Source organism: Pleurodeles waltl, chromosome 8 (genome assembly GCF_031143425.1).
Source record: "Pleurodeles waltl isolate 20211129_DDA chromosome 8, aPleWal1.hap1.20221129, whole genome shotgun sequence".
NCBI lineage: Eukaryota > Metazoa > Chordata > Amphibia > Caudata > Salamandridae > Pleurodeles > Pleurodeles waltl.
Window position 1 is genome coordinate 1,501,000,931 of NC_090447.1, and position 15,260 is coordinate 1,501,016,190.

At 46.1% G+C, this 15,260-nt stretch overlaps 1 protein-coding gene across 11 annotated transcripts in view; it reads left to right on the top strand.

Moving 5' to 3' along the window:
* Positions 1-15,260, top strand: part of POU2F1 (POU class 2 homeobox 1) — a 511,154-nt gene that overhangs the window by 310,121 nt on the left and 185,773 nt on the right. For all 11 annotated transcript variants that reach the window (XM_069202748.1, XM_069202752.1, XM_069202754.1 and 8 more), the window contains one exon: positions 7,977-8,118. In XM_069202748.1, coding sequence (XP_069058849.1) covers positions 7,977-8,118 — 142 coding nt within the window. The remainder of the gene's footprint in view (positions 1-7,976; positions 8,119-15,260) is intronic.

The following is a 15,260-nucleotide window of genomic DNA, read 5'->3' on the forward strand; positions in this document are numbered from 1 at the left end:
CTGCCATTCTTGAGCGAAGGCCAAGTACATAGTCCACTATGTCTTGTTTAGGCTCATGAAGAGGTCTCTCCCAGCCTTCTTTAACAAGAGCAAGTGGTCCCCTTACAGGGTGGCCAAACAGAAGTTCAAAGGGTGAGAATCCTACTCCCTTCTGAGGCACCTTTCTGTAAGCGAAAAGCAGACATGGCAAGAGGACATCCCATCTCCTTTTGAGTTTCTCTGGGAGCCCCATGATCATGCCCTTTAATGTCTTGTTGAATCTCTCAACAAGGCCATTAGTTTGTGGATGATATGGTGTAGTGAATTTATAAGTCACCCCACATTCATTCCACATGTGTTTTAGGTATTCTGACATGAAGTTGGTACCTCTGTCAGACACCACCTCCTTCGGGAAACCCACTCTGGTAAAGATACCAATGAGGGCCTTGGCTACTGCAGGGGCAGTAGTCGACCTAAGGGGAATAGCTTCAGGATACCTAGTAGCATGATCCACTACTACTAGGATGTACATATTTCCTGAGGCTGTGGGAGGTTCTAGTGGACCAACTATGTCCACACCCACTCTTTCAAAGGGGACCCCCACCACTGGAAGTGGAATGAGGGGGGCCTTTGGATGCCCACCTGTCTTACCACTGGATTGACAGGTGGGGCAGGAGAGGCAAAACTCCTTAACCTTCTGGGACATATTGGGCCAGTAGAAGTGGTTGACTAACCTCTCCCACGTCTTGGTTTGTCCCAAATGCCCAGCAAGGGGAATATCATGGGCTAAGGTCAGAATAAACTCTCTGAAACCCTGAGGCACTACCACTCTCCTAGTGGCACCAGGTTTGGGATCTCTTGCCTCAGTGTACAGGAGTCCATCTTCCCAATAGACCCTATGTGTTCCATTTTTCTTGCCTTTGGACTCTTCAGCAGCTTGCTGCCTAAGGCCTTCAAGAGAGGGAGAGGTTTCTTGTCCCTTACACAACTCTTCCCTTGAGGGTCCCCCTGGGCCCAAGAGCTCAACCTGATAAGGTTCCAGCTCCATAGGCTCAGTTCCCTCAGAGGGCAGAACTTCTTCCTGAGAAGAGAGGTTCTCTTTTTGGTGTTGTGTTGCAGCTGGTTTCCCAGCTGACTTTCCTTTTCTCTTGGTAGGCTGGGCCATTTTTCCAGACTCCAGCTCTACTTTTTCACCCTGTGCCTTGCACTGTGCCCTAGTCTTGACACACACCAGTTCAGGGATACCCAGCATGGCTGCATGGGTTTTCAGTTCTACCTCAGCCCATGCTGAGGACTCCAGGTCGTTTCCAAGCAAACAGTCTACTGGGATATTTGAGGAGACCACCACCTGTTTCAGGCCATTGACCCCTCCCCACTCTAAAGTTACCATTGCCATGGGATGTACTTTAGTCTGATTGTCAGCATTGGTGACTGGATAGGTTTGTCCAGTCAGGTATTGGCCAGGGGAAACCAGTTTCTCTGTCACCATGGTGACACTGGCACCTGTATCCCTCAGGCCCTCTACACTTGTCCCATTAATTAAGAGCTGCTGCCTGTATTTTTGCATGTTAGGGGGCCAGGCAGCCAGTATGGCTAAATCCACCCCACCCTCAGAGACTAATGTAGCTTCAGTGTGACACCTGATTTGCTCTGGGCACACTGTTGATCCCACTTGGAGACTGGCCATTCCAGTTTTAGCTGGATGGGAGTTAGAAGTGGTATCTTTCTTGGGACAGGCCTTGTCTCCAGTTTGGTGTCCAGACTGACTACAGTTACGACACCAGGCCTTTTTGGGATCAAAGTTTTTACCCTTGTACCCAGAATTGTTTTGTGAAGAGGCTCTGGGCCCACCCTCCTGTGCAGGTTTTTGGGGGCCTGTAGAAGACTCTTTACTATCTTTGTTTTTGGCTGTCTCACCACCTTTCCCCTGGGGAGGTTTTGTGACCCCTTTCTTTTGGTCACCCCCTGTGGAGGTTTTGGACACCCTAGTCTTGACCCAATGGTCCGCCTTCTTTCCCAATTCTTGGGGAGAAATTGGTCCTAGGTCCACCAGATGCTGATGCAGTTTATCATTGAAACAATTACTTAATAGGTGTTCTTTCACAAATAAATTGTACAGCCCATCATAATCATTTACACCATTGCCTTGAATCCAACCATCTAGTGTTTTTACTGAGTAGTCTACAAAGTCATCCCAGGTCTGGCTCGAGGATTTTTGAGCCCCCCTGAATCTAATCCTATACTCCTCAGTGGAGAATCCAAAGCCCTCAATCAGGGTACCCTTCATGAGGTCATAAGATTCTGCATCTTTTTTAGAGAGTGTGAGGAGTCTATCCCTACACTTTCCTGTGAACATTTCCCAAAGGAGAGCACCCCAGTGAGATTTGTTCACTTTTCTGGTTTCACAAGCCCTCTCAAAAGCTGTGAACCATTTGGTGATGTCATCACCATCTTCATATTTTGTTACAATCCCTTTGGGGATTTTCAACATGTCAGGGGAATCTCTGACCCTATTTATGTTGCTGCCACCATTGATGGGTCCTAGGCCCATCTCTTGTCTTTCCCTTTCTATGGCTAGGATCTGTTTTTCCAAAGCCAATCTTTTGGCCATCCTGGCTAACTGGATGTCCTCTTCACTGGAGTTATCCTCAGTGATTTCAGAGAGGCTGGACCCTCCTGTGAGGGAGCCAGTATCTCTGACTATTATTTTTGGAGTCAGGGCTTGAGAAGCCCTGTTCTCCCTAGATAGGACTGGTGGAGGGGATTCTTCCTCCAGTTCACTATCATCCTCCTCTGTGTTATCCACAGAGGGGTTGGCTCTATCATACTCTGCCAACAGCTCCTGGAGCTGTACTTTGGTAGGTCTGGAGCCCATTGTTATTTTTCTTATGTTACAGAGTGACCTTAGCTCTTTCATCTGGAGATGGAGGTAAGGTGTGGTGTCGAGTTCCACCACATTCATCTCTGTACTAGACATTATTCTTCTAAAAGTTGGAATGCTTTTAAGAATCTAAAACTAGTTCTAGAATCTAATTCAAACTTTTACAAACTTTTAAACTCTAAAAGAAATGCTAACAGGGACTAACACAAGGCCCTAGCAGGACTTTAAAGAATTTAGAAAACTTTTCAAATTGCAAAAATCAATTTCTAATGACAATTTTGGAATTTGTCGTGTGATCAGGTATTGGCTGAGTAGTCCAGCAAATGCAAAGTCTTGTACCCCACCGCTGATCCACCAATGTAGGAAGTTGGCTCTGTATGTGCTATTTCAAAGTAAGGAATAGCATGCACAGAGTCCAAGGGTTCCCCTTAGAGGTAAGATAGTGGCAAAAAGAGATAATACTAATGCTCTATTTTGTGGTAGTGTGGTCGAGCAGTAGGCTTATCCAAGGAGTAGTGTTAAGCATTTGTTGTACATACACATAGACAATAAATGAGGTACACACACTCAGAGACAAATCCAGCCAATAGGTTTTGTTATAGAAAAATATAATTTCTTAGTTTATTTTAAGAACCACAGGTTAAAATTTTACATGTAATAGCTCTTTTGAAAGGTATTGCAGGTAAGTACTCTAGGAACTTTGAATCATTACTTTGGCATGTATACTTTTTACATAAAACACAATAAGCTGTTTTAAAAGTGGACACTTAGTGCAATTTTCACAGTTCCTGGGGGAGGTAAGTTATTGTTAGTTTCAACAGGTAAGTAAGGCACTTACAGGTTTCAGTTTTTGGTCCAAGGTAGCCCACCGTTGGGGGTTCAGAGCAACCCCAAAGTTATCACACCAGCAGCTCAGGGCCGGTCAGGTGCAAAGGTCAAAGAGGTGCCCAAAACACATAGGCTATAATGGAGAGAAGGAGGTGCCCCGGTTCCAGTCTGCCAACAGGTAAGTACCCGCGTCTTCGGAGGGCAGACCAGGGGGGTTTTGTAGGGCACCTGCGGGGACACAAGTCAGCACAGAAAGTACACCCTCAGAAGCGCGGGGGCGGCCGGGTGCAGTGTGCAAACAAGCGTTGGGTTTCCTTTAGTTTTCAATGGGAGACCAAGGGGGGGGCTCCTCGGGGTAGCCACCACCTGGGCAAGGGAGAGGGCCTCCTGGGGGTCACTCCTGCACAGGAGTTCCGTTCCTTTAGGTGCTGGGGGCTGCGGGTGCGGGGTCTTTTCCAGCTGTCGGGAAATGGAGTTCAGGCAGTCGCGGTCAGGGGGAGCCTGGGGATTCCCTCTGCAGGCGTCGCTGTGGGGGCTCAGGGGGGACAACTTTGGTTACTCACAGTCGTAGAGTCGCCGGAGGGTCCTCCCTGAGTTGGTTGTTCTCCACCAGTCGAGTCGGGGTCGCTGGGTGCAGTGTTGCAAGTCTCACGCTTCTTGCGGGGAGTTGCAGGGGTCTTTAAATCTGCTCCTTGTAACAAAGTTGCAGTTCTTTTGGAGCAGTGCCGCTGTCCTCGGGAGTTTCTTGTCTTTTTCGAAGCAGGGCAGTCCTCAGAGGATTCAGAGGTCGCTGGTCCCTTGGAAAGCGTCGCTGGAGCAGGTTTCTTTGGAAGGCAGGAGACAGGCCGGTAAGTCTGGGGCCAAGGCAGTTGGTGTCTTCTGTTCTTCCTCTGCAGGGGTTTGTCAGCTTGGCAGTCCTTCTTCTTGTAGTTGCAGGAATCTAATTTCTAGGTTCAGGGAGAGCCCTTAAATACTAAATTTAAGGGCGTGTTTAGGTCTGGGGGGTTAATAGCCAATGGCTACTAGCCCTGAGGGTGAGTACACCCTCTTTGTGCCTCCTCCCAAGGGGAGGGGGTCACATCCCTAATCCTATTGGGGAAATCCTCCATCTGCAAGATGGAGGATTTCTAAAAGTTAGTCACTTCAGCTCAGGACACCTTAGGGGCTGTCCTGACTGGCCAGTGACTCCTCCTTGTTGCTTTCTTTGTTTCCTCCAGCCTTGCCGCCAAAAGTGGGGGCCGTGGCCGGAGGGGGCGGGCAACTCCACTAAGCTGGAGTGCCCTGCTGTGCTGTGACAAAGGGGTGAGCCTTTGAGGCTCACCGCCAGGTGTTACAGCTCCTGCCTGGGGGAGGTGTTAGCATCTCCACCCAGTGCAGGCTTTGTTACTGGCCTCAGAGTGACAAAGGCACTCTCCCCATGGGGCCAGCAACATGTCTCTAGTGTGGCAGGCTGCTGGAACCAGTCAGCCTACACAGATAGTCGGTTAGGTTTCAGGGGGCACCTCTAAGGTGCCCTCTGTGGTGTATTTTACAATAAAATGTACACTGGCATCAGTGTGCATTTATTGTGCTGAGAAGTTTGATACCAAACTTCCCAGTTTTCAGTGTAGCCATTATGGTGCTGTGGAGTTCGCGTAAAACAGACTCCCAGACCATATACTCTTATGGCTACCCTGCACTTACAATGTCTAAGGTTTTGCTTAGACACTGTAGGGGCACAGTGCTCATGCACTGGTACCCTCACCTATGGTATAGTGCACCCTGCCTTAGGGCTGTAAGGCCTGCTAGAGGGGTGTCTTACCTATACTGCATAGGCAGTGAGAGGCTGGCATGGCACCCTGAGGAGAGTGCCATGTCGACTTACTCCTTTTGTTCTCACTAGCACACACAAGCTGGTAAGCAGTGTGTCTGTGCTGAGTGAGGGGTCTCCAGGGTGGCATAATACATGCTGCAGCCCTTAGAGACCTTCCCTGGCATCAGGGCCCTTGGTACCAGAGGTACCAGTTACCAGGGACTTATCTGGATGCCAGGGTGTGCCAATTGTGGAATCAAAAGTACAGGTTAGGGAAAGAACACTTTTGCTGGGGCCTGGTTAGCAGGCCTCAGCACACTTTCAATTCAAAACATAGCATCAGCAAAGGCAAAAAGTCAGGGGGTAACCATGCCAAGGAGGCATTTCCTTACATGATGTATTTATTCTTTTATCTGTTATTCACTCTGCTTAGACATTGTTTTAATTTCTTAGCACAACATTTTCTTCCTGTGCTTTGCTCAAGGCTGTACGCAATAATGTTGTTGGTACAAAGTAGAACATCATACTCCCTGTCAATTTATGTAAACATATGTGTTTTTACGTTGGGGCAGTTTCCTTAGCACCAGATCTTTTATTATAAAACACCTCTCTGCCCTCTATACGTTAGAGGGAAACTCCAACCAGAAGTTGCTGCTGCATGCTGTTCAAAGACTCTGGGTAAACCAACAGACCTCTTTGCCACTGCCATATTCAGATATTGGGGATGGTGTCTTCCCAGGGGTCCTGAAAGACAAAGTAGTATGAACACTGCTGTGCTCTAGTATAGCTCTTTAGTGGTGTGGGTAGGAATTCTAAAACCTAGCATTGTGACACTATGGTGGGACTTTTCTGATGTTTCAATTTTTTTGTCATCACTCTGCTGTTATCATGTTTCATTATCCCTTTTATTGAACTACATTCCTTTCTATCTAGAATGCAGTTGATATTGAGCCAATTGCTGCTTCTGTTTGTCTTTGTATGTGTGAGACTAATGTAACTGAGGGAAAGGGCAAGATCTGTTATACCACAATCTCCCTGAGAAATCAGGATGTCATGCACACGGCTGCCACAAATCACCTCTGCTCTTGGGTACTGGTGAGGTACTGCTAGGTGTCCTGAAGGGTCAGGCAGACAGTTGTCACATGGTGTGGAGTTGGACTCAGTTCCCCGCAGTCTACTGGTGCTGCCGCCAGAATCCAGCAGTCCCATTGTTTTAATGAGAGCCAACACAACAGTATTAGGAGAGTACTGATATACTATCAGAAAAGCCTAATGATATTAGAAAATTTAGCAGCTGTTTGTAAATTGTTCCTCCATACATCGATTTAGCCGCATTTAGATGATGGTTTCTTGAATTCTTTCATGCTGCCAGAAAGCAAGTATTGCTTCAACTGTCAGACCCAAAGCCCATTCCTCCAGAAGTAAAGCGGCCATGTCTATATTGGTCAGATCTATCCATCCACATTGAGATTTGTTAGTCAGCTGCCTGGAGATTTGTTTACAAATTTACACTGTTGCCTTGACTCCGCTTCCAGAACAGATGCCCAAGTGAGGCAAGCCTTCTTGAGTAATGCTTTAGCGTCTCCAGTAGTTTCATAGTGTTTCTCCTTCTGCTTTGGTTCTTGAATTGGACTTGCTATATTGTATTAATGTTTTTGGTAAAGATTATACACTCCATTTCCATCATAAAAACAAAAACTGAAGTAACTGCCACATACAGGTCATGATCGAATGATGGAGATCCTTAAAAACCTGGTGTTTGTCTACAGCCTAGCAAAGCTGCAGCATATCTGCTTACATTGTGCTGAGTCATTATCCTTCATTTCCTTAAAAAAAGTTTTTTGAATGGATTTTACCAATGTTTAGTTTTTCTGGTGGCATTCCAGTTTTTTAAAGGATCTTTTTCTTTTTAAACAGCAACTTTTGGGAATTGAACAAACTAGTTTTTTTTTGTAATGTTGAAAATTTTGACCATCCCAAAGTAACATGAAGATAAAATGCATAAATTAAGATTTTGAAAGAAATACTTTGATATTTCACCTATGGGTGGGACTATTCACTGCCTAAGATTAGCAGTAGAGATGCCCCCAAAGACCTTACTAATTCTGTATTTGGGTTTGTCGCAGGGCAAGGTTGAAAATGCTTAGGCATAAGAGACAACCTTCCAGAAACTCAATAGTGAGCCACTATAAAATGAAATAGTGTTCAAATTAAATGCAACACATATATTCACATAAGCTTGATTATCACAAAGCAAAACGTAATAATATAAATTAAGTGTGCCTCATATTAATCGCTTGAATTTAGCATTTTACTATTCTTACAAATTCACTTTTTGATTGACTTGCACATGTAACTCGAGCAGGGAAGTTCCCATGGTAGAAAAGACATAACAATTTGGATTTGAATATGACATTACTTGGATGAAAATGTTTAACTGTATAGATTTTCTGCTTTGTTTATCTGACTCTCTTCTAATTCTTTAATTTATCACAGGGTGACGTTGGACTTGCGATGGGCAAACTGTATGGAAATGACTTCAGTCAAACCACCATCTCTCGCTTTGAAGCCTTGAACCTCAGCTTTAAGAACATGTGCAAGTTAAAGCCGCTTCTAGAAAAGTGGCTTAATGATGCAGGTGAGTGTGTTTCTCCACATAGAGAACATGTGCATGTAGTAGCAGATTCTAAATAGTGTCTTTGTCCTAACAGATACGATTTCCTGCATATTGCCTTCGATTTTCCTTTCATGTCTTTTTATAATCATTTGTTTACTATTTTTGAATCCAGCTAAAGGGTTTGTGAAGCACCTTTTACTGTTTTGAAGCTAAAGGCAGTGAGGGAAGGATTAACGTCAATCACTCATCATTGGTCCCCTTACACAGAGCTGAATGGTGGTATTTATAGGCTCTTTTCAACTTTGTGGTTTTGTTTCAGTGAGAGGAAATTGAAAAGCGTTCTAGAGAGTATTGCCTTTATTGTGGAGTGAATGCCCCCCAACTGTGTGGGGAACGCAAATTCTAGGAAGCAGACTTAAGATGTGCTGTTCTGCTAGTAGGGAGGAACATACTGGCCAGATTTACTGCTGCCATGCCATTGAGGGAGTCTTCTTGCTGCCAATTGAAAGCGAGTGTAGCTAGTGTAGGTGTTCCATTCTTACAGTTCTGTGGTCTAAGCATTGTAGGTCAGATTTCAGTCACGCTGGAGTTTTTGCAAGTAGGCCACCCTGTATGAGTCAGTGCATTAACCATGCATAGACTAAGATCTATCTATAAATGTTGTGCTATGTTCTGATTGCAGCATTTTTGGGATGTTTAAAGGTGATGGCTGCATTAAAGATGCTCCTTTTTGTTGAACATCTGAAGTGTGGGCCAAAAGTTAGAAACAAAATGGGAGGGACAAATGATCCGCAATGTTTAGGGTTGAGACTGGCTTCACAATTAATGTCCGTCCAGTTCAATAGAATCCTAGCTTGGATTTCTATGAAGTAATTGCAATTTAATGTGAAATTGTTTGTCAAATTAATATATCTTGCAGCCATCTATGAATTAAAAAAGTAATGCAATGGTGATTGGGACCAAGTTGAGGCTCACCGCATTAATTTTTAATGCCAGGAAAGATTTGAAATTCTGTTTGTCCACCTTATCAGATCTTGGCACCAGCTAATGACAGTATGGTTGTACTACAAACAGGTTGAGTATGATTAACACACTCTCCTGGCCTCTTGATTTCATCCATTCTTTTTTCATGTTGATGGCAGTCTCATTGCCTTTCAACACAGTTTAATTCCTGGTACAGCAGGTTCAAGGACTCTAGGGAAGCAAAGTTTGATTGGTCAAGTCGTCTGGTCTAAGCTTGATGTGTTTTTGGGTTCGAGTGATCTTTGAAATGTTTGTACTTTTGAAGGACCCACTAACACAAATTTGACTAGGCTGGTGATAATAGATGCATGGACTTGCCAGAAGTCAGTGCAAGTCATTACCTTTGCAAGTTACTTATTGACTGATTTCTATAGCTCTGGAAAAATTGGTTTACCTAAAATTGTTGTTCTAGTTCACCAAGGGCATAAAACAGTTAATTCTCATCCCCGCCCATGCATCTTTGGTGCTATTTAATATTCATGATTTCTGCTAAGAGATTTCTAACCACAGATTTCTCCCCTTAGAATACTCTGCAGACATCAGACTGGGTCCTGAAGTAGTACCCCTTGTGCACAGGAAAGTGGCTCACACCGGCTCTGTGCTGGGTGTGACGTGCAGACATATTTTTTATTTCCATGCCCACCGATGGAGATCCAGAGCAACCCTTGATCTCTGAGGCTATTTTTCCTTGACATTTTCAGGCCTTTTTCCGCATACTTTATCTCCAGTGTACAAGGGACATTTATTCAAATAAATCCCCAGGGTTCAAGCCTTTTAGGGAATTTCACAGGCTGATGACTGTCTCTATCTCCATTTGGTCTACATTTGGTGCCTGGGGTCATCCACGGCTCTGCAACCTGCAGGGAGCACACCCAGATTTACCTGAAGGCATTTCGGGAATGGGAGGCGAAGTGGTTTGTTGCCTGGCACAAGGAGGGGATGCTCTGGTAGATGTCAGGGTTTTTCCCATGAGAAGTAGAGGTCGCACTCTTCTTGTAGGTCTAAGAAGAAGAAGCGAACTAAATGGACCTCCCAGTCACTGGAGAAAGCGCAGTGGTCATCGTGCCTCCAGGACTCCTCCCGGAACCATTCTCCAGCGCCAGTTTCACCTTCTGCTCCAAACCAACTTGCGCCTCCTGGGGTGATTACTACCCAACTTGAGTTTCAGTAAACCATGACACGTTTATTTGCCCAATCTATTTTCTCTAGAGCACCTATCGGCCCCTTGGACCCAAAAGGTTTCCCAACTTGATCTCTGCCTTCAGAACCTCCCCCAGCACCAGTTGGGCCCTCTGGATCAGTTTCCAGATCTGTGCTGAGCTCAGCACTGGTGCTGCTACCGGTACTATCCCCTATGCCGAGATGACTCCCACCCACAATGCCAACGTCAGTGGTAGTGATAGACCAACTGATGCCATTACTTGATGCCGAACTGTCGACCAAATCTGGTGTGTGGACCTCGACTGTGCTACTTCCAGGCCCCTATCCTGAAGCACGTCTCTTGCCCCTATAAGGAAAACTTTCTCCATGATCTTTTGCCACGGATTCTGATGAGGGCACCTGCGATGATGCTATTGATCAGTCATATCAAGGTGCCAACTAGTATGAGGAGCTCGAGGAAGCCCATGGGCCTGATATGCCCCCAGATAGTGTAATGTTCCCCTCCAAGGCCAGTCACCTAGGATTCTGCATAATTTTCTGCAGTGGTGCACAGAGCCATGGAGATTTGTGACCTTCACCTCCCTTGTCAGTAAGTGTAAATACATGTTCGATGACGTGTGGCTGTAGATACACATGCTTCGCGTAAGTGCACCATCTAGTATTGGACTTGGAGTGTTACAAGTTGTTTTTCTTCAAAGAAACTGTTCACGTCATGAGATCGAGTGACTCCCTCTCTCAGCGATAGTGAGCATGGACATCGAGTCCTTTGTTATATTGTTTTCCCTCCTCCCTCGGGTTCGGACGTGTTTCCTCTCGCTCTAGTGAATCTCGGTTCATCGTCCTTTGAACTTTACTTTCTATTGATGACAGTATAGTTTTCGATCACGTATTCCACACTTTAATTAATCCGATTTTCTTCGTCGGGGTCAGTTCAACGCCATTAGAGACATCCACACCCTTCTTGGGCCTACTTCGACAACTGTTGTCAAAAAATGGTAGGCTAATGGAACGTACTCCGTTTAGATTCTGTCCTTGATAAGTTTCCATACACAAATCAACACTTGGTGTGAAAATTTGTGCTTGCCTCTCGAACTTGCAACACCTGTAGGTCTTTTTTTATCCTAAATGACCCCCCGGCACCATAGAGCGCGTCTGTTAGAAATGTCATTGAGAACTACGGACAACACTCCCAACATATTCAGAGAAGAACACGCACAAGAAGAAGTCAGACACCAGTCAACCCTTTTGATCCGAGACTCCAAATCGGACTAAAGTTCTGATATCGAGAGCGAGTCGATCCCATCTGCACAGTACGTGAGTATATCAGCCCCATCTCACCACGCAAAGACCCTTAAAAAGACTTCCAAGTTGGTCATTGGTCATCCACTGCCTTCTGGCCATGTGTCGATCTGAAAAGTACATTCGGATGCCCAACCCTCCGTTATGGAACTGAAATTCATAAAAACCAAGAAGCCTTCTGGATCAAACAAAGACAATGCAATCCCAGTCTACATCGGGATCGAGTTGAGCTTTCGAATCAACGACTTTGGTGCCGAAAAAGCAGCCATCATCATCAACTTCAGAGCCAACACTTTTGGCTCGAAAAGACTTCAGTACTGAAAATTTCAGAACTGAAAGTATGCTTGGCAAAGACTATACAGTTTCTACTGAAGAGACATCTGTGGAGCCTATTTTGGAAGTCATAGACGCTCAACCGTGCAAAATGCATGTACAGAAGGGGACAGGAAAAATAATTGCTTCTTCTCCTGCTCCAATTAAATGGAAACTTACTTTCCAAGAATCATTGAACACTGTGCCTCCCCCTAAAAAAGTCTCCAAAGAAAAAGACATGGCTCCAGACCAACTTCCGCCTTCTCCACCTCACTCTCCTGTACTTCCCACTACTCCATCACCACCGCAACCAGCTACATCTCTATACAATCACAATTCTCTCCACAAGCTGCCCCCTCAGATCCAACATTTATATAAACACAACTGCCACCAGATTATATAGTGCTAAATTCGACACAAAAGCATGCTAATTGGCCAGCGTACAGGGGATGCTCTTCCTCCGGACAGGGAGAGTAAAAAACTGGATGCAGCAGGCAGAAGAGTCACTGCTCAAGCTGCACATCACTGGAGAATTGCAGATTCTCCAGGACTCCTGATGAGGTATTACAGGGCTACTGGGACAAAATGAAAGAGATACTTCAGTATCTTTCACAAGAACACCAAAAAAAAGAGCAGGAGATAGTCACAGAAGGACAGGCCATCTCAAATAACTCAATCAGATGTGCCATTGATGCAGCTGACACAGCAGAACGTGGTGTGAACACTAGTGGCCTCAAAAGGAGACATGCCTGGTTGAAGTGTTAAGGATTCAAGCCAGAGATACAACACAGTCCTCAATATGCCTTTTGACAAAGTACATTTATTTATCCCAGAGGCAGATACCACTATTGATAAATTGCTAAAGCTATGGAGGCCTTATTAACTACACCAATTGGGGGTAGTTTTCATAGGCCACAATTTAGGAGTGGTTTCAAAACATCATCAGCCAAGCCCTCCACCTCTCAAAATAAACAAGGAACACATTTTACAACAGGGGTCCCTTCAGAGGATCTTAGAGAGGCTCAAATGATAGAGGGAGAGGTGAATCACTCACCATTATAAGCTCTCCCTCTAATACAAAACTGTGACTTTTTACAGATTCCCACAGCACATACATCTCCAGTGGGAGGAAGATTAGAATATTTTTATCACCAATGGTCCAATATCACCACAGACCAATGGGTTCTATCGATTATCCAACATGGTTATTGTCTAGAACTCATTCCCACTCCACCAAATCCTGGTTTTCACAAGCTCTCACACTACCATCTCATTCTCTTAAAACAAGAGGTAAAGTCCCTTCTTTTCAAAGGTTCTATAGAACCAGTTCCCCCTATCTCAACATAGGTTAGGAGTATATTCACTGTAGGAAGTTGGCTCTGTATGCACTATTTCAAAGTAAGGAATAGTATGCACAGAGTCCAAGTGTTCCCCTTAGAGGTAAGATAGTGGCAAAAAGAGATAATACTAATGCTCTATTTTGTGGTAGTGTGGTCGAGCAGTAGGCTTATCAAAGGAGTAGTGTTAAGCATTTGTTGTACATACACACAGGCAATAAATGAGGAACACACACTCAGAGACAAATCCAGCCAATAGGTTTTGTTATAGAAAAATATCTTTTCTTAGTTTATTTTAAGAACCACAGGTTCAAATTCTACATGTAATATCTCATTTGAAAGGTATTGCAGGTAAGTACTTTAGGAACTTTGAATAATCACAGTAGCATATATACTTTTTACATAAAACACAATAAGCTGTTTTAAAAGTGGACACAGTGCAATTTTCACAGTTCCTGGGGGAGGTAAAGTATTGTTATTTTTAGCAGGTAAGTAAATCACTTACAAGTCTCAGGTTTGGGTCCAAGGTAGCCCACCGTTGGGGGTTCAGAGCCACCCCAAAGTTACCACACCAGCAGCTCAGGGCCGGTCAGGTGCAGAGGTCAAAGAGGTGCCCAAAACGCATAGGCTTCAATGGAGAGAAGGGGGTGCCCCGGTTCCAGTCTGCCAGCAGGTAAGTACCCGCGTCTTCGGAGGGCAGACCAGGGGGGTTTTGTAGGGCACCGGGGGGGACACAAGTCCACACAGAAAGTACACCCTCAGCAGCGCGGGGGCGGCCGGGTGCAGTGTGTAAACAAGCGTCAGGTTCTCTGTAGGTTTCAATGAGAGACCAAGGGGTCTCTTCAGCGGTGCAGGCAGGCAAGGGGGGGGGGCTCCTCGGGGTAGCCACCACCTGGGCAAGGGAGAGGGCCTCCTGGGGGTCACTCCTGCACAGAAGTTCCGTTCCTTCAGGTGCTGGGGGCTGCGGGTGCAGGGTCTTTTCCAGCCGTCGGGAAATGGAGTTCAGGCAGTCGCGGTCAGGGGGAGCCTCGGGATTCCCTCTGCAGGCGTCGCTGTGGGGGCTCAGGGGGGACAACTTTGGTTACTCACGGTCTCGGAGTCGCCGGAGGGTCCTCCCTGAGGTGTTGGTTCTCCAGGGGTCGCCGGGTGCAGTGTTGCAAGTCTCACGCTTCTTGCGGGGATTTGCAGGGGTCTTTAAATCTGCTCCTCTGTAACAAAGTTGCAGTTCTTTTGGAGCAGTGCCGCTGTCCTCAGGAGTTTCTGGTCTTTCTTGAAGCAGGGCAGTCCTCTGAGGATTCAGAGGTCGCTGGTCCTTGGGAAAGCGTCGCTGGAGCAGGTTTCTTTGGAAGGCAGGAGACAGGCCGGTAGGTCTGGGGCCAAAGCAGTTGGTGTCTTCTTCTCTTCCTCTGCAGGGGTCTTTCAGCTCAGCAGTCCTCTTCTTCTTGTAAGTTGCAGGAATCTAAATTCTTAGGTTCAGGGGAGCCCTTAAATACTAAATTTAAGGGCGTGTTTAGGTCTGGGGGGTTAGTAGCCAATGGCTACTAGCCCTGAGGGTGGGTACACCCTCTTTGTGCCTCCTCCCAAGGGGAGGGGGTCACATCCCTAATCCTATTGGGGAATCCTCCATCTGCAAGATGGAGGATTTCTAAAAGTTAGTCACTTCAGCTCAGGACACCTTAGGGGCTGTCCTGACTGGCCAGTGACTCCTCCTTGTTATTCTCATTATTTCCTCCGGCCTTGCCGCCAAAAGTGGGGGCCGTGGCAGGAGGGGGCGGGCAACTCCACTAGCTGGAGTGTCCTGCGGTGCTGGAACAAAGAGGTGAGCCTTTGAGGCTCACCGCCAGGTGTTACAGCTCCTGCCTGGGGGAGGTGTTAGCATCTCCACCCAGTGCAGGCTTTGTTACTGGCCTCAGAGTGACAAAGGCACTCTCCCCATGGGGCCAGCAACATGTCTCGGTTGTGGCAGGCTGCTGGAACCAGTCAGCCTACACAGATAGTCGGTTAAGGTTTCAGGGGGCACCTCTAAGGTGC